This window comes from Acanthopagrus latus, chromosome 22 (assembly GCF_904848185.1).
Source record: "Acanthopagrus latus isolate v.2019 chromosome 22, fAcaLat1.1, whole genome shotgun sequence".
Taxonomy (NCBI): Eukaryota; Metazoa; Chordata; class Actinopteri; order Spariformes; family Sparidae; genus Acanthopagrus; species Acanthopagrus latus.
The window spans coordinates 312,501-331,851 of NC_051060.1; the positions used below are offsets into that span (position 1 = coordinate 312,501).

At 41.8% G+C, this 19,351-nt stretch overlaps 3 protein-coding genes and 1 long non-coding RNA gene across 5 annotated transcripts in view; 2 read left to right on the forward strand and 2 right to left on the reverse strand.

The window, feature by feature from the left end:
* The window catches only part of ephx1 (epoxide hydrolase 1, microsomal (xenobiotic)), an 18,726-nt gene extending 17,553 nt beyond the window's left edge, over positions 1–1,173 (reverse strand). The window contains exon 1 of one of the 2 annotated variants that reach the window (XM_037085926.1): positions 927–1,162. The gene's annotated coding sequence lies outside the window, so the exon portion shown is untranslated. Of the gene's footprint in view, positions 1–926 lie in introns of both variants that reach the window. The other variant, XM_037085927.1, reaches the window with a different exon arrangement.
* Positions 1–2,076, forward strand: part of LOC119012277 — a 2,956-nt gene extending 880 nt beyond the window's left edge. The window contains exons 1-2 of the long non-coding RNA XR_005072435.1: positions 1–732; positions 1,702–2,076. The exon at positions 1–732 is cut by the window's left edge and continues 880 nt beyond it. This is a non-coding gene — a long non-coding RNA (uncharacterized LOC119012277). The remainder of the gene's footprint in view (positions 733–1,701) is intronic.
* srp9 (signal recognition particle 9) lies at positions 1,819–8,657 on the reverse strand. Its single transcript, XM_037085930.1, has 3 exons — positions 8,451–8,657; positions 8,236–8,304; positions 1,819–2,675 (listed from the first exon to the last, which is right to left on the reverse strand). Exons 1-3 carry the CDS (start codon positions 8,520–8,522, stop codon positions 2,556–2,558), a joined length of 261 nt encoding a protein of 86 aa, XP_036941825.1. The 5' UTR covers positions 8,523–8,657; the 3' UTR covers positions 1,819–2,555.
* A 5,463-nt stretch (positions 8,658–14,120) lies between these two features.
* Positions 14,121–19,351, forward strand: part of enah (ENAH actin regulator) — a 182,133-nt gene continuing 176,902 nt past the window's right edge. Inside the window, exon 1 of the mRNA XM_037086591.1 lies at positions 14,121–14,502. Coding sequence (XP_036942486.1) covers positions 14,498–14,502 — 5 coding nt within the window. The 5' untranslated portion in view covers positions 14,121–14,497. The remainder of the gene's footprint in view (positions 14,503–19,351) is intronic.

The following is a 19,351-nucleotide window of genomic DNA, read 5'->3' on the forward strand; positions in this document are numbered from 1 at the left end:
TCAAAAATCCGGGATGAAAATGTCACAAACTCCTCCAACTTTTCGGTGAATTCTCTGGCATCCTGCTGGGCAATTCGTAAGGCTTCCGCAAGTGAAGTTGTTGCGGCGGAGGAAACGCTGCAGCCAACCACCACTCCCGGCAAACTCCTCATCGCTGCTGTCACTCACGGTGGCGTACATTTGTTTCGCTATCACCCTGATTATTTTGTGGGACACTCTCTCGTGGCCTGCCCGTTTGCTGATCACCCATCCCCGCATGTTTATCTCAGGCTCCTTGCTAGCCTTCTTCCTCTCTCCACCAGGCAGCCTGGCCCTGTTGTTCTCCTCCTCGGACAGCTCCGTTTTATTTTTTCGCAGCTCAACAGACAGCCATTAGAAGACTAGTGTGGAGTGACACTTGGCATACTAACGCGTCACGATGGGGGAGGCTTCAAAACTCCACTGTTAATGGGTATGAGAAACTTCTCACAATGAACAGTGACAGCAGCAAAGCTAACTGACCTGTTACCCTTTAACATGCCTGTGTGCCACAGTGTGATTCGCATCGCACAACACTGGCTGTTCTAGGTAATGAATATGAACCACTTCACTTTATATTTCGACAGCAAATGTATGCAGCTAGACAACGACACGTTTATGTACGCAACAGCCAACACACGATGAACTTATATACGGAGTGTTGATGTAGACCAGTCGTGGCCTGCGCACTAAAGCTAGAGGCGGACCGTGATGGTAAAATGTTACATTCACTCACTCACTTTTTCACTCACACTACACACTGTGAAACGAAGTGCGTTTAAACGAAACACATCTCGACAAGTGAACTTGTTAAGTATCCGTATTTGACTGCATTTAACCAAGAACACCGAATTCAGCAGTCATTTTACCTAATTATCACCAGAACTTCAAGGTTTCAGCTGCTTTACCTGTTGCCAGATGCGAGCTGAGGACTGGTCGGTGCCGCTCTCTGGTTCCGCTCCCCGGATCCTCCCTCTGTCCCGGCGGACTCTAGCGCTACTTTAAATCTTATCACACTTCACTTTTACGTGTGAAGTTAAGCTGGATGTAGAAGGGCAGCCGAATAGTCATTCACGTTAATTGCTTCTGCGTGCATGACGGGAGAACGTGTGTGTAAGAATTTGTCCTGGGAACGGGACGTGAGCGGGGACACCACAAGTGCATGATGGGACATGTAGTAATCTGCGGAGAAGGAGACTACCCCAGTTATTTCTACAAAATGGCATTTTTCTTTAAAATGCTCCACAGAGGCCAATATTTGTAAGAGTTGTGAAAACTGGTAAAGGCGATATTTGACATTCACTTTCAAATGAACTACTATGTACCCAGAAGAATCGTTTTCCCATCCTGCAATAAGTTCAACTCTTTTACTTGGAAAGCATTATACTAAAAGCCATTTCAAATTGTCCCCAGAATACAACATCCTGTTGAATTTTGCTGCTTTATAGACAATTTGGAACTCCGAACCTTCAAAGCTGGATGTCAACTAGTACTTCTGAATGGAACATGGTACTAATCATGTTGTCAGTGATGGACAGTGCTGGCCCTGAGTAATTTGATGCCCTAGGCAAGATTATATTTAGAAACAGTAGCACTGGGCAAAAATTTTAGATTATTATTATTATTATAGTTTTTTTTTTTTGTTTTCTTAAGTATTATCATTTTTTCCTCCCCTGTTTGCAGCGCCCCCGTGGCTGACGGCGCCCCTAGCATTTGCCTATACTGCCTATGCCCAGGCCCGGCTCTGCTGATGGATTGCATACAACACCAACACCTGATGAATACAGGAGAAATTGTGGCTATACTGGGGTAATAAACATTTATTGAACATGTAACATAATTATTGTCAGACAATGAAATGGCATTGGGATGTGTGGGGTGCCTCTGTAGAAATCAAGGGTTTCTTGACACCGCTGTTAGGAAACTGGAAGGTCCTGCTTCATTCATGTGGCACAAGTCCACGAGGACAAACAGAATGAAACAGATTGCCGTGCTGAAATTCAATCCAGCATAGCAATAAAGATGTAAATGCAAAAAGAGAACAAAAAGACATCTTTGTTGCCACATTTGTTCAACCCCTTTAAAACTGAAAATCGTTTCAAGCTCCTCTAAAGAAATGAAGGTGCCAAAGCTGCTCACACAGCAACAGAGGAACTGTACTTTTTACTTTTTGTACATTTTGTCCCAGATTCCCCTAAAACCCTCTCATTTTCCATCTCTACATTTCCTGAAATTTACCAGCAGCCTAAATTGACTTTATTTTATATTAATACTATCAGGGATGTGATCAAAATGCCTCATGGGGAAAAGCCAAATAATGTAATGTTTAATGACTAAGTAAGAATTAAAAAAAATAATAATAATGAGAGAATAAAATATACAGTACATATATGATCACATCTCTCTGTATTAAATAAGGGCAGGCAGTCATCACATTTTACAACTGCCTTTCTCTCAGCCTCCACGTCACACTCCAATGTTACTGTGCTCTTAACCACTGTGTCCACTGAATTCAGTCCAGGTGCTTCTAGAGCATTTTAGTCTGTCTCCATGGCACCACTGTGTGTCTCCTTGGATACCATGAGTCTCATCAGTTTTCCATGGAGCTTCTCTATCTTCTTTACATCCTGGGCCTGGTCTGTCTTGTACTGTAAACACTGTGAGGACAGACAGAAGAATACATGAGGGGAATGCCATTACAATAAACTGACTAACTGGAATCACACAAATCATTTATGTCACAGAATAAGACGCCACATCAAACACAGTACTATAAAAGTGCCATTTCTTTTGCTTTACCTATTTCCTCCCTTATATGTGATCATGTGTAAAGTAAAGCCTTTTGGTGTCAGCATACAATTATTATTATTATTACAATTAAGCCCCTTTCACACTGCCTTTTTAAGAGGTGGAATGGGAAGACAGATTTGTTCCACCTCTGATCTGCCAGAGGATGTAGTGACAGTAGCAACAGAGGTGAATCGACATCTGTGTGAAAGTGTAAGCCAGCAGGGCGGGACAGATATGCGTCTCATTTGCGATTAAAAAGTGGACTTAACTCCAGTTTTTCAACCTGACTACAGCAGTGACCAATGGAGATGACCCCCATTGTTGTGTTTATGTATTGTAACGGCAACTGACGACTGAAGCCGGAGAGGAAATGTACTCTACTTCATGAACAGAACATTACAGAATAAACCCAAATGATCCCACAGTCAAATTTGGCCCATAATAGAGGTGGATTTCATCGTTTGATGTCGAGATTCAGTTCCCCTATGGTCAGTTTGGCAAGATGACACGTTCATGTAGTTTGTCCGTTCAGTCGCGCTTCCGGTACAACGTCCTTCAGTGGTGAATCACAGAACACACAGTTCTTAGCCCCTCGCTCCCAAACGATCGCGCTAACGGTCAACATAACACTGTAGTTCAAGGCAAATACACAGCTTCAACTTCATGATTATGTGTACTTTTATACAATACATCAGTTAACAGCTAAAGCTGGCTAGCCAAGAACGAGTGACTGAATGAACGAGAACGACAGGACAGGAATCAGTGAAGGAACGAGAACGAGCGGTGAATCATGTAACACACAGTTCTCAGCTCCTCGTTCTCAAACGATTGTGCTAACAGTCGACATAACACTGTAGTTCATGGCAAATACATGGCTGTAACTTCATGGTTGCTATGCTTTCCTGTCTCTCATTGGCTAAAATTCGACAACAGTGTCCTAGACTCAGCATATGATTGGCTGGCTCTCAGTCCTCTTCACCACTCTTGATAACTTAACAGTGAACAACACAGCGACTGGTCTGTGAGAACGAACGAACGAAAGAGAAGTGAAACGGAGAATCAGATCAGTTCGTTCGCATTAAAGAGTCATTCTTTCAAACTGCTTCATTTGCGACTGAGCCATCACTAGCCCATGATGTAAAATTCACTTCCAGGGCCAGTTGTTCAAAAGTAATCTGATCGGATTTTGGTTATCGGATTGGATCAAATCTTGAAAATGGGTTGTTCAAAAGGGAAAGAAGGATTCTGAAATCAGATTAGATCAAGGAAATCCAATCCTAGTTTTAATCTGGATCAAACCTTCAGTTTGTGTTGTTCAGAACACTTCAGTAGGATTTGGATAACTTTGATCCAAAAAAACTGTAGTAAAACTTAAAAATTGTTCAAATAATACATTTGTATCATTTAGTGTATATACTATTATTTATATTTTGCACTTGACTTGTTTAGCCCTTACAGTGATAAAGTAAATAAAGTAGACATGGGCTACCAAATAAGCCTTTCAGTATAGTAAAGTAAAAGTAAAATAAAAATAAAAAATGATCTTGATGAACCGTGAAACAATCCCTCCAAACAGATTTCAATAACAAACAAAAATAATATATCCAATTTTTCTGTCACTCATCACTGTACATTCATTTCAAAGAAACAATCATCAGAGATGAACTTGTCAAAAATAATTTCTAACAATTGCATCCTTTACTACACGTCCAGTCAGTCCCACATGCTGACAGAACGCCAGAGGTTGGTCTGGTTCTTCAACAGGCTCGGGTGCACCATAAGAGAGGGACATTGTGCCTGGTAGTGATGTAGTGCAGGACAATACACGCAAGTATTATGTTGCATGCTCCCTGTGGTTCCACTGGCAAGTAGTTAAGGCATGCAAAGTGTCTCTCCAGAACTCCATTTAAACGCTCAATTGCACATCTTGTTTTGCGATGAGCAGTGTTGAACCGTGCCTGCGCAGGTGTGGTTGCTGCACGAAAAGGAGTTATCAGCCATGGTAGGAGTTGATAGGCATGGTCTCCTAATACTATGCCATCCGGTCGATTGGTTAAGAGCGCTGGTAATCCGAATTTGGTAATCTTGAAAACTGTATCTGGATCAGGGTTATCCAATCCAATGTTGCAATGAAAAACTGGTATAAAAGTAAGACGGATTACCTTATCCTGAATAGCAAAAATGGGATTTCCAAATCCGGATCATTTCGATCCAGATCCATGTTTGGCCCCTAGGGATGATATACAGAATTCCTTGATATGGGGTTTAAAAAAAAGGCAGTGATACCATCGCGGGACTGTGACAATATTTATCTATATAACCATTATATGATTATTTTGTTCCTAACGTTCTTGGAAAAAACAAGGGAATCCATATGAATGCATTCTCCTGTGTCTTCTTGTCATTGTACTGTTATGGATAAACAACAGAGAGCCTCTGATTGGCTTTCGATGGTTGTGTTCTCTAAGTCATCGGTTTCTTCTTCTCCTTTTTTTAAAATTATAATAAATACTGTACCTTGGATTTCATAGTGTTTTGATAGCATACGTCAAATCACTGTTATCATTGCATCCCTATTCACTTGGCTAGTGGCAAAAACATCTCAAACTACAAATGTTGATGGTAAAAATCTATCTGGGGGGTAGAATCTATCTGGATCAGTTCACAAAATAAAACCATCCCTTTGGTTGGCTCTGTTCTGTGTATTGTTTGGTTTAGGACATGGGACTTGCTCTTGCTTTTTTTTTCTCCATTTGTCACAGGGTTGGAGGGGTGGAGTGTCAAGTTTATTGGGTCAATTACAGAAATGGCAAGCGGCAAAGATAATGGAGGCCAAGAGATTTAGTGCTACCTATGATGGCACCGGTGAGAAAGTGATGGATAAAACTGTGACTGTGTGCAAGCACTGTGCAACACGTGCTGCTTATGCTAGTGGCAACACCTTCATTATATTGGCTCATCTACGGAGACATCAGCCCAGTGTGTCAATTTACAGCGCAAAGTGGAGAGCGTTAAGTCGGAACAAACAACTTCTACTCCCCGCAGCATTTAAACAGCAACTCAGTGAAGGGTCAAACAAGGCAAAAGTCATGTAACAAGATCACTGGGCCCAAACATGCACATAAAGTCTGACAGACTGTGCTAAACTGTATTTTAGTGGCAAGAAAACCTATTTTAGTTAAGGTTTGACAATAAATTAGTGTTGATGTTCTTAACAAGTCTTCTGCAAGTTGTTGTGGTGGAGGAAACGATTTAGCCAACCAGCACTCGCGGCAAACTCCTCATCACTGCTGTCACTCACGGTGGCACACATTTGTTTTGCCGTCGCCCTGATCATTTTGCGGGACACCCTCATGGCATGCCCGTTTGCTGATAACCCATCCCCACATGTTCATCTCAAGGTCCTAGCCTTCTTCCTTCCTACACCAGGCAGCCTGGCATTTTTGCTGTCCTCCTCGGACAGCCAGACACTGAATTTCTCACTCTCTTGGGGTCGACAGAGAAACGTCTAGCGGCTGCTTCTCCCAAGTTTTCCTCTGCCTATTTTACGATGGAAATTTTGATTTTCAGGTCGTACTTTTTATTTACTTTTTTGCTGCACGGGAGCCATGGCGATCATCGATGTGATATTGACTGACAGAAAGCATGTACAATATGTGAAAAAGGTGAATAAGAAAAACGTGCACTGTCAGTGGTCACGTCTTCTTCTTTGATTTTTAAAAAAATAAATAAGGCTTGGCATTTATTTGGAACCGAAGGTTATTTAACAAAATATACACCTTTAAATGAATAAATAAAATAAAATAAAATTAAAATAAAATAAAATAAAATCCGGCCACCCATCAGCCCATTATTGATCGGCCAATGGGGAAAAAAACAAGGTACTCCTGAAGGCCAGTCCACCCCTGCAATAGCAGTTCTCTCCAGTGGCTGTCCGTGTGTGCCCAAGCATGTGTGTGTACGCGCAAAAGATATTAAATATCTGGGAAATCGCGTGTTACATTGTAGTAGGCAGCGGCTATTACTTCTGTGGAAAATGTATTTGTACATTTGTGGGCATTATTACATTGGTGGGTGTTACAGTCTATATTGTACCTGACGAGAGTGTATTAAAACTTTTAGGGAGGCAACTTAAAAAGATACGTGGTTTAAATATTTGGTTGTAATCTTTTACAATAATATAACTAACATTTCACTTCTGTTGTAACTCGATATGCAGCATTTCTCTATTGCATGTGTTTTGGAGTTTGTTTCCTTTTGGTTCCGCGTTTCTTTGTTTGCAGCATTTTTCTGTTGCAGCATTTTGTTGTTGCATGTGTTTTGTATGTCTTTGGTTCTGCATCGTTTCTTTGTTTGCAGCATTTTTCTGTCGCAGCATTTTGTGGTTGGGTGTGTTTTGTGTGTCTTTGGTTCCGCATCGTTTCTTTGTCTGCAGCATTTTTCTGTTGCAGCATTTTGTGGTTGCATGTGTTTGTGTGTCTTTGGTTCTGCATCGTTTATGTATTTGCAGTGTTTGGCTGCGCGTTTGCCCTTGTCGGTCACCATAAATAACATACATACCGTGAATTGTGGATTATTAGGCTATTTGTCTCATGTTGATGTAAGTTATTTCTGGAGTGTAAAAAAAATAGAAAAAAAAACATCAAATACTGAACCAAACTTAAAACTGTGACCCCAAAACCATGATACGACTTTGTGATCCAGTTCACTCCTCTACTGGAAAGACTCAAAATCTGTCTTGACTCTGGCCTGTTCATAGACGAGGTCATGTTTTAACATTTTATTCACATTACATTTATTTTCAAAGGCTGACTTCCTTCCCATTCTTTGATTCCCTCAAGTGACACATGACCAAATGAAACACACCGTTGCTGTGAGTTAACTTTTGTATTTCTCTGGGTTTGAAGAGTGTTGAAAACATTTGTGATAATGAAAGGAGACATCTCAACACAATATATAACAATGGTCTTACACATTAAATCATTAAGGATGCATGTTAATGACATTGTTGTTCCCCTAGCATTTCATCTAGTGCCATCATCAGCTTTAAATTGCCCAGTTTTTTAATCATCCCAGTGTTGCAGTCTCACACAGCTGTTAGCGCTGGTGCATTGTGAGAAGTGCTGATGCGATTAACTGTTCATTAACTGAATCAATCAGCAGCCGAGGATCTTTAAGAACAGAGCAATCCAACTTAAGTTTTCCTTTGAACACGTCATTATATTTTCATACTGGTGTCCTACCTACTGTAGCTTTTTGAGGCTACCTTTACCCGACAAAACAAATACTGACAGGTACAGAAAGCACCCTGGTAACACAACCTGTGGAGTATTTTAGAGGTCTCCGATGTACACACAGTCACAAGTCATTTTCATCTACTCTCCGTCATTTGATTCAGTTTAACTACTACTTCCGCACGTCACTTACCACGGCATTGTCGGTCACTTTAATGCAAAGGTTGCCGTCGCAGTGTCTGTACTTCAGGACCACTCTGACCTGCAAACAGAACAGCTTGTGAATATAAGAGAACAAAAAACAAAAATCACACCAGCAGCTGCTACAGTCACGTCGCTAGCGAGCTATTCAGATACTTGGCTATGAAGCTAGCATGCTAATGTATTCGTAAAATCAAGTGTGCCCACCTTCATGGGATCTGTCAGATACAGTTTTTCTGCTGCACGTGCGAACTCCTCCCAAGTCTGATAGTAAGGCATTATTTAAACAAATTGATATTACTATTATACCAAAGAATATATCTGCATCAGTGGACCAGGGTTGCTAACTTCGGAACACCACATCAGCAGCAGCGTGAACACAACCAATCAGAGTGAAAGGAACGTGTTGCCGAAACTACTTCCGGATCACAGTTTCAAAACAAAAGCCAGCAAGCGTAACATACACATATAACATACACACACGTAAAAACACCAGTATGACCTATGTTGTGTTTTGGTGATGGTCTACCCTGTTTTTTTTCAGCAGAGTATACAGTGTATACTTGATGGTTTAAGTCCAATTATTTAATTGTATGCATAAACCTCTCCAACTTAGTTTAAAATGTGTTGCAACAAATGCATGTTTCACAGACTAAGAGAGAATAAACTTCCCTTTCATCAGTTCCAAATTAATATTAATGATCATTTTGGTATTCTCAAACAACCATATTCTTCTGTTAAAAAATGCTGCTATCTGTTGTTCATGGTGCCTTGGGTTGAATCAATTACTAATCAGCGAAGTGATTAATATAGGCAACATGTAAGCAATTTAGCAAGTGCATTTTAGAATAGCCCCTTTGATGGACTTTTGTTTTGAAATCATCCCCCGTCCCCTGACCGGAGATATTCCTGTGCCTAACGGCGTAAGGTGTTCTACATACCGCCCTCTAGTGGTAGCTCAATGCTCCAGCTGAGAGAAAGACCCCGTCTTGTCATCACAGCGCGAGTACTGCATGAGGAGCAAATGTGATGGATGCATTGCAGCATTCCATTATTTCTCCTTGTTTTATCAAAGTTTTTGATTTCGTAGACAACCAGAATTTGATGTGTAGTTCTCATTCACAGTGATAAGAATTATACAATGTACGATATAAAATCGCTTTTAAAACTACTGTGTCAAAAGTAGTAAATTATTATTATAAATTTAACACGTTATGAATTTAGTTGTAGCTACAGCTATCGAATACATTTAATACACTACTATTGCTGACAGCATCATATACACGGCTCGGGTGAAAAAGAGTGAAAAATGGGAGAGGTTTCTGGGGCCCAGCTGGTATGGGGGCCCATGCAGGCCAACCACGAAGGCCCAAGAAGGCCTGCAATAATCATGTTCAACCTAAAAATAAGATGTCATAACCACATTTTATTTTTACCAACCAAGTAATCACCACTACATATGAAAACCAACAAAACATGTTTTATAAAATGTAGACTGTTGGAATTTCCTTTTCATGGCAGACCATCAAATAATTCGGGATGCCAGAAAAGAAATCAGAGGAAAAGCAGTTGGACTCATACACTGCCTTGTGAAGGTAGTCACACCCCTTGGTATTCTTTTCTATTTTGTTGCCTGACAACCTGTAATTTAAAGGATTTTTAGCAGGGGTGTATCCTTCTATTCACACAATATAACTACCACTGTGAAGATGCAATTTTTTAAATTGTGAAATAAACAAGAAATAAGACAAAGAAACCAAACAGAAAACCTGAATGTGCATAATTATTCACGCCCCCAAAGTCAATACTTCGTAGAGCCACCTTCCTTTTGCAAGTCTCTTGGTGTATGTCGCTATGAGCTTGGTACATCTAGCACCTGGAATTTTTGCCAATTCTTATGGGTTCCTCTTGTGTACAGCGATCTTTAAATCATACCACATATTGTCAATTGGATTGAGGTCTGGGCTTTGACTGGGCCACTCTCTGACTTTTCACTGTTTCTCCTTAAACCTCTGGAGTGATGCTTCAGAAGTGTGCTTAGGGTCGTTGTCCTGCTGGAAAGTGAACCTCTGTCCCAGTTTAAAATCTCTGGCAGACTCAAACAGGTTTCCCTCTAGAATTTCTCTGTATGTACCGCCATCCATCTTTCCTTAGTTTCTCACCAGTTTCCCAGTCCCTGCCGAGCATGCTGCTTCTAAGCAATGTTTTTTTTTCTTTCCTGGTTACTCTTCCATAAAGCCTAGCTCTATGGAGTGTACAGCTTAAAGTGGTCCTATGGACAGATACTCCAATCTCTGCAGTAGAGCTGCCCAGCTCCTTCAGGGTCATGTTTGGCCTCTTGGTTGCTTCTCTGATTAATGCCCTCCTTGCCCGGTCCATGAGTTTTGGTGGACAGCCCTCTCTTAGCAGGTTTGTTGTAGTGGCATAATCTTTCCATTTTCTAATAATGGATTATACAAAATGTACTTCCGACCAAGCAATCTGATTGGTCAACAAGACATTTAGACCGTGCTCAGATCATAGATGTGTATACATAGACATACATTTACTACCCAAATACAAATTCTACGTAATGTTATCAGCAGACGAGCTTCTGACAGAAGATTTGTGAATGAAAAGACACACACATGTGTGTATATATATATGTATATATGTATATATATATATATATATATATATATATATATATATATATATATATATATATATATATATATATATATATATATATACACACACACACACACACACACACACACACACACACACATATATATATATATACATACATACATACATACACACACACACATACATACATACATACACACGCTGATCAATATTAGCAAAAACAATGTATGTGTTTGGGTAGGAGAGAGAGCATACAGGTGTGTGGATTTGAGCTGAGAAGATTAAGGGAGGGCCAATTCACTGGACCTTTGCAGGGGCCCAGACATTTCTTCTGGGGGCCTACATTGCTGTGACACTTTGCTTCAGGTGGTTTTATACCAATAGTTTGAATGCAGCGCCAGTTGTTGGAACTGTATGTGGATTGCCAGATTGCTCTTGTAAATTTGAATTGTATTGCTCTGTGTAATTTATCTGGGCTTATTTCTGTCATTGTTGTGCTGTAACACCTGCATTTCTCCTTCAGGGGATAAATCAAGGATTATCTTAAATGTAATTAAGCATAAAGTATGATATACCCCACTGAAAGGTAACATTAAGTATCGTAAAGTAAAAATGTTCCAATAGAGCATCAATACCTCAAAATCAAATACATAGGAGCAGTACTCAGGTTTACAGTATGTAGCTTTGGGGAGAAACTCTTCAGCTGCTAAGAGGAAGTATGTATATTTTATAGTTGTACACTAGATGGCAGACAAAGTTCAATTATATTTATGGATAGGGCTATTAGATGCACTCAGAGGACTGAACTAATTGGTTCAAATCAACATTTGACTGACTACTCTATTTGTCCTGAGCAATTTCTAATGAGTGAAGCAGGAGAGTAAGCTTAATTTCCTTCACATCTAATGACATTTACTGGTTTACTGTGTTAGATGTCACCATAACAGAGCTGGTGAGGAAGTGGGCGGTGTGCTGAGTCAGTGGAAGCTCAGTCACCTGAGTGTCAGACTTTAAGTCCAATTTTAGAATCAAAATAGATGAAAATAAAAGAGTCAGTGATATAGTTACTCTCCACACAAAGTATAAAGGGAAAAATACAGTGACATGTCATTAGCATAACTAATATTCCTGAGAAGTGGTGCTGACGGGTCCTCATCTATCATTTTAAGGTTTGTTGTGTAGGAATTAGTGGGATTCAGGCCAGAAATGGAATATAGTCTGCAGAACTATGTTTTCATTAGTGTATAATCATCTGAAACTAAGAACAGCTTCTACAGTAGTGCAGAAAGGACAATGCAAACTCAAACTAAAATAAAAAAGAAAACCTGTAAACCTGTATTCTAACATAAAAAATAGCCCCCTTTACAGATTTAAAGTTTAGATAAACGAGCTTAAAACATGACCTTTAGCCTCTACCTTTTTTTTTTGAAACTGTGTTGTAATCCTCTTTTACAGCATCTGACAAGCTGCATGGTTAGCCGAGCTACATTTAAACATATTACTTCATACAGCAGCTTACGCGTTCACTCAAAATATTTATTTCATTGTCTTTGTTTTTTTCACTGTCTTCGTCACATAAAAAGTCAGGTAAAGTCTAAGGCTTCATTTCAAGCATGCAAGGACTCTTCCTTCTGCGTCCTTTCAATTGCAATTTGAGTCATTCATGTCATTCTCTGTAATCAACATTCTTCTGATGCTTTTTGCTTTGGACTCAGATCAAGATAATATAATAGAACGATGGAAAACAGTGTCCCCCTGAGCTAAATGAAGAAATGGTTGTTTTACTTTTTGGCTGTAAAAACAGTTTTTGTTGGCATCAGCTCTGGTAAGCCTCTTTTGGCCCCTTAGTGGGTAAGTGGCTTAAAGTAGCGGCTTCACTCCCTCTGATGCTATTATTATAATGGTGATATATAATGTGATATGATGGACACATAACATACACAGAGATAGGAATGTATGCAATACGTATATACACTTTAAGTAGAAACGTGGTGGCTGCCAGTTGCTGACACTCAGATTCAGTCTTGAGTGTCCTGTCAATAATGTAGTGGATATCATGCCCTCACTTAATTACTTAAACACTGTCAGATTATATATAGGTGAAGTTGAAGTTAAAGATATAATATGCAACATTTCTGTCTTAAAACAGTAAGACCTTCGTGATATATTTTGTTAGAGATGCACTATTGTAGTTTTGGGGAAGAAATTCAGAAGAGAAAGATCAGCAGCAGACATTTCTTCACCAACATGACATAGTGAATCTTTAGACTGACTTCTGATCCTCTCTCTTTACATAGTGATGTGGCTGAAGCTGAGTTTGTAGAAAATCATTGTTGAGACAGCTGATAACATTAAATAATGAAGACCTGAAGGCTGATTATATGTTTATAATTAACACTTCCCCAAATGTTCTGCATATACATAACAACCACTGACATGATCTAAATCATACTCATACAAATGTGCATTACTGTTCACTGTCACCTCATACAATCTATAAGTGTTTACAGTGACCTATTTATAAACTCTTAATATTTTTTGGTTTTGTATCTATGATGCATGATTTTAAATGTATTCAAGGATTACTGTAGTTATTTTTAAAAAAAATAAAACACACAGCTTACAGCCGATCTAACATGCTCATTTTTTTTTTTTGTTATATTTTCAGTCTACTTTGGTCCCACCTCATTGTCACACACAGAAACGCACAGCAAGAGAGCCAACTCGGTTGTCAGGGGCAACCTGTACGTGCTACGTCCCACAAGTTGCGTCGAATGCTCCCTTCAGGTGCCGTGGGGAATCAAACAATGTTAATTACAGTGCGCATGAGAGCAAATTTTTGTTAGGAGCTGTATTAACCTAATACTACATCTGTTTCATTAACAGACAATTTTAAATAAAACCGACTAACTAACTTCACAGTAATTTTCTCAAGCTGTAGAGGCAGTTTGGTCAACGATATCCACTAATGGTTGGATCATGATGTCCAAATAGGCTAACAATCAAAATCTCACCATCTAGTCATTTTCTTAACTTTGTCATGAGTGTCTAAGTAGCATTTACAGACAATCTTAAGTAATAATACATCCCACATCCCTAATAAGCCTATTTGTAAGCTGTGCTCTTTTCTAAACGTTCCTACTCTGATGAAACATCTGGTTTCATTAAATAAGAAGTAGATTTTCAGTTGTGCGAGCGGGGAACTTCAAAGTTAGAGCTGACAGTGCGGCCATGAACGCAGCACGTGCTGAAGGCAGCAGGCAGCGGCAGCAGAGCGACACCCGAGCGGTACAGCGCCGCTTCACAGCGACCATAGTGCGTCAGAGAAGCCCGACAAACGCCACATTCGTTCGCTTTCCTCCCAGTGACTCATCGCCACCAGCGGAGCCGCGATGCTCAAGATCATGTAGGATCCGGCTGTTTGTAACTCACGGTTTTCTTTTTCTTTTCTTTTTTGTACTTTTTACCGGATAGCCTGCAAACTGTGAAGCCTTTTGTCAAGCCGTCGGAGTCCCATTCATCTGGTCGTCTGTAGCCTCAAACCGAGCGGTGAACTTTTGGGAAAACTCGTCGTCGATATCTGGAGGACTTTGTGATATATTTGGCCTGACAACAATTTCGTCATGAGGTAAGGAGCTCTTAGTTGTCTTTAAAAAACAGAAAGAATACAGGGGACGAGGCGGCTCGGTGGGCGAGAACATGATGGAAGTGAGAAGTTGAAGCAGCGCGCAGAGCCTGCTGGAGCTGAGGACAGCTCCAGCTGAGACATGAGGCCAGCGTGTTGTCTAACATGTCACACGCACGCACACTGGGTACAGATACGCTTTGGAGAGGCTGTACGCGGTGTGTGCCATGTAAGTCTTATTAGATAGAGAGTAAATACTGTCGGCTGTATCGCACCGAGAGGCTCGTTCAACGTTGCACTCAGTGCGTGCTGCATTTGAGGACGTGCATGGATTTGGAATGACGCTCGCCCATTCCTGCTGCTACTCCCACACTGCATCAGAGGGATTATATGTGCGCGCTGGGGAGGGTATGGAGGTGGTATGTTATGGGTATGGTATGGGGCAGCATTTGAAGCCACGTTATTATTGTTGTATGGCTCGCGCACTTTTTGTCAGCTGGGAAACGACATGGGGGCTGGCTGGCTGGCTGGCTGGTAGACACCCATGAATGTCACTCAGCTTCTGCTCATGCAGAAGAGGAGACTTGACACAGATGCTTCGTGACACATGGCAGAGGTGTAAAGGGGACACGCCTTTCAACACAGTCTACCTGCAGCAGTTAGGGTGCAACCGTCTGACACCCATCAGTACGCTGCCTATGAACCCAGGTTCAGATGTTCAGTCTGAGGATATGTATACTGGTGTAACGTGGAAGGAGTCTTTGTATCCCAGTGAGCATGATGTTATCTGTCTTCTGACCGGCAGGAATGATCCCATGCTGAGTGTCAGGGGCATCGCTAGGAGTGCAAACTTCCGGGCTTTAGCCCCGCAGACAGTACCCCCTTTCACAGTAGCCCTTTTTACACAGCGTCTCCGCATTATCTCCGGAGTGGTGGTTCGCCAATTCTCCGCCGATGGTGCCTTAATGTATGTAATTCACACAAAATGCTGGCGCCGTGGCTCCTAAAGTGGCGTGATGGTACACGTCATGATGATGACGTTGGTGTTTCCCCAGGTGTTCCCCCTGTCCATCCAAACCTGCAGACAGGTTATGGATGCTGTAACAATGTGTAGTGATTGAGATCCTGACCAGTGGTTAAACTGGCTTTGTAAGGAGGGGGAGCCCTTCCTCACTCACCGGCCATTATCTCACAAAATATATATATATATATATATATATATATATATATATATATATATATATATATATATATTTTTTACCTTGCAGCGTCAGCATAATACATATTTTATCAACTTATGACCTTCTTGATTATATCTCACATTCACATATTGGTAACTTATTAAGCCTATATTTCACCATCAATCTACACTGTAATTTGTAAAACTGTTCACAACATGCATAACCAATTCACATATTAGCAACATTTATTTCCATCTCATCAATACACATCAATTATTTGCATTGTCTACACCTCACCTTCAATTCATATAGGATTAGGGTTAGGTTAGGTTAACCATTAGCTAATGAGGAGGGCGGTTAATCAAATGAAAACTACTTGCCCTCCTCATCTTTTCACAATGTAGAGACTTCATGGACTGGAGTTTCATTGGTTCAGGTTTTATCTCAATAAACGAGCGGAACGGATTCAATAATGAAGCTCTGACACAGCGCTCTGAAAACAGCGCTGACTGAACAGGCTGATGTATTGCTGGGGATCCAAATTAATGATTTTAAAAAGTCATATAATGGTAGTTACACCCATGATTACAATGAAACACTGAAGCGGAGGGAGCTCAGCTCCTGCTGGCTGTACTGACGAGGTGAGGAGGCGGAGCTGAGCTCTGGGGGGCTCCGGCCCAATTTAATCTCTGATCCTGACCCACCAAACATCCTGGAAAGTGACGACGTTATGTTTTTCACTCTAAATGACATAATTTCATAATCGGCATCAGTAAAGAAGACTCTTTCTGACTCTGTCACTTACGGGAGGGGGGCTGTTTTCTGGGGGAAAGTTTCCTGAAGTCTCGGTCGGAAGGGCTGATGGTCACAGTGACTTATTTTCGTTACAAACACTGGGTGAGTTAAAGTTTTTTGCCGGTGACAGACGCTGTTTTTTTTTTTTCTAAGCAGAAATGTGAGTAAGAGTTGAGGAAGAGTTGGGAGGACAGGAGGACGGACGCTTTTCCATGTACAGCTGCAGTAGGCTATTTGTTTTCCTCATATAAGTTGTCAAAGACAGTTACAATTATTACGTTACTTTTGTTTGGTCCTGTAACGTTGCTTTGTGGGACATTTCTCTGTATTTAGTTGAGTGAAGGACCTGTGCAGTTATCAGATTGTCAGACCAACACGCCCCCGCTCCGTGCCTCTGGATTATCCATTCACACTGGGACGGCTCACCAATAATCAGAATCAGAATCAGAATCAGAATCAGAAAAAGCTTTATTGCCAAGTACGATTTTACACATACGAGGAATTTGTTGTGGTGATATTGGTGCATGCATCAAATAACTATTAGTGAAAATCTAACAAATTAACAATATAAACTATTTAAAGAATAGAAAATATAACAAATTAACAATATAAACTATTTTAAAAAGTAGAAAATATAACTATACAATATAAATATATATACACAATCTGTTTTTTGGGTAAAAGGATAAAAGGAGCAGACCGGCTGGCAGTGAACAATTACAAGAATGATGTGCAATGAAAATGTGCAAATGAATAGGATGTTCAAGCTGAGCGTTAATGTAACACATAGAGTTATGGTGCTGTCAGTGTGACAGTAGAGTCAGTGGTAGAGGTGGAGTGTGAGGAGTGTCAGGGGGGATTCAGGCCTTGTTGATAAGGCTGACAGCAGACGGGAAGAAACTGTTCTTGTGGCGTGAGGTTTTGGTCCTGATGGACCGCAGCCTCCTACCAGAGGGGAGTGTCTCAAAGAGTTTGTGACCGGGATGGGAGGGATCAGCAACAATCTTTCCTGCACGCCTCAGGGTCCTGGAGGTGTACAGGTCCTGAAGAGACGGGAGGTTGCAGCCAATCACCTTCTCAGCTGACCGAATGACACGCTGCAGCCTGCCCTTGTCCTTGGCGGTGGCAGCAGCGTACCAGATGGTGATGGAGGAGGTGAGGATGGACTCAATGATGGCTGTGTAGAAGTGCACCATCATTGTCTTTGGCAGACTGAATTTCTGCAGCTGCCACAGGAAGTACATCCTTTGCTGTGCTTTCTTGATGAGGGAGCTAATGTTCAGCTCCCACTTGAGGTCCTGGGAGATGATTGTTCCCAGGAAGCGGAAAGACTCCACAGTGTCAATAGTGGAGTCACAGAGGGTGATGGGGGCAGGTGAGGCTGAGTTCTTCCTGTAGTCCACAACCATCTCCACTGTCTTTAGAGCATTGAGCTCTAGGCTGTTCTGGTTGCACCAGGTCACCAGGTGGTCAACCTCCCACCTGTAGGCGGACTCGTCACCATCAGAGATGAGACCAATGAGGGTGGTGTCGTCCGCAAACTTCAGGAGCTTGACGGACTGGTGACTGGAGGTGCAGCTGTTGGTGTACAGGGAGAAGAGCAGAGGAGAAAGAACACAGCCCTGGGGGGATCCGGTACTGATAGTCTGTGCATCGGAGATGTGTTTTCCCAGCTTTACACACTGTTTCCTGTCAGACAGGAAGTCAGTAATCCACCTGCAGGTGGAGTCAGGCACGTTCAGCTGGGAGAGCTTCTCCTGTAGCAGAGCTGGGATGATGGTGTTGTAAGCAGAGCTGAAATCCACAAACAGGATCCTGGCGTAGGTTCCTGTAGAGTCCAGGTGCTGGAGGATATAGTGGAGGGCCAGGTTGACAGCATCGTCTACAGACCTGTTGGCTCTGTAGGCAAACTGCAGGGGGTCCAGGAGAGGGTCGGTGATGTTCTTGAGGTGTGAGAGCACAAGGCGCTCGAAGGACTTCATGACCACAGAGGTCAGGGCGACGGGTCTGAAGTCGTTAAGTCCGGTGGTCCTTGGCTTCTTGGGGACAGGGATGATGGTTGAGGTCTTGAAGCAGGCTGGCACGTGACAGGTCTCCAGTGAGGTGTTAAAAATGTCTGTGAACACTGGGGACAGCTGATCAGCACAGTGCTTCAAGGAGGATGGGGAGACTGAATCCGGTCCAGCAGCTTTCCGGGGGTTCTGTCTCTTGAAGAGTTTGTTGACGTCCCTCTCATGGATGCGGCCCTGATACTACCTCCAGAGCGCCAGAGTGAAATTTCCCCCCTCTCCACATCTGAAACTTTCACACAGAGGAGGGTGCGGAGAATTGGCGCAGGACGCCTGCATGCAAAGGGCAGTGTGAATGGGGCTACTGGCATTTGGATGCGACTTTAGTAGCCAATTCCCCGTCTCCTCAGAGTGAATCTTTAGGAGGCAGTGAGGACAGAAATGTCGCTCTGGTGCTGATGAGCGTCTGGAGGTAGTATCAGAGCCTATAATTGGAGAACCGAACCAGTAGCCCCTATAGACAGAGAAGGTGGCACATTTGCTCCGAGGTAAGGGGGCAATGTGCCGCCCTCTCTTTGTAAAACGGAGGCTCAATATTCCCCCTTTTCCAAAATCCACCTCTGAGGTAGGCATAGTAATAGAATAGAATTACTTCAATGATCCCAGACTGGGAAATTATTTAAACACGACGTGATGTGAAGCTCCAAATTGGGCTGAGAACAGTGACAACGAATTTGTTTTTAAAATAAGAGCTTTACATTGCACCCCATTGGAGTTTAGCGGGGGGGGGGGGGGGGCTTTTAATTTGAATGTAGGAGTTCCTAGCTTGCCTCTACAACAACAAGCAGACAGAACCAAACAGCTACA

Bases quoted from the DNA above. Each gene is read 5' to 3' on its own strand.
- srp9 (XM_037085930.1), bottom strand. From the start codon at position 8,522: ATGCCTTACTATCAGACTTGGGAGGAGTTCGCACGTGCAGCAGAAAAA. The intron at 8,305-8,450 runs GTGGGCACACTT...TTCTGTTTGCAG, and splicing joins ATCTGACAGATCCCATGAAG to GTCAGAGTGGTCCTGAAGTA. The intron at 2,676-8,235 runs GTAAGTGACGTG...CTGTCCTCACAG, and splicing joins AAGTGACCGACAATGCCGTG to TGTTTACAGTACAAGACAGA.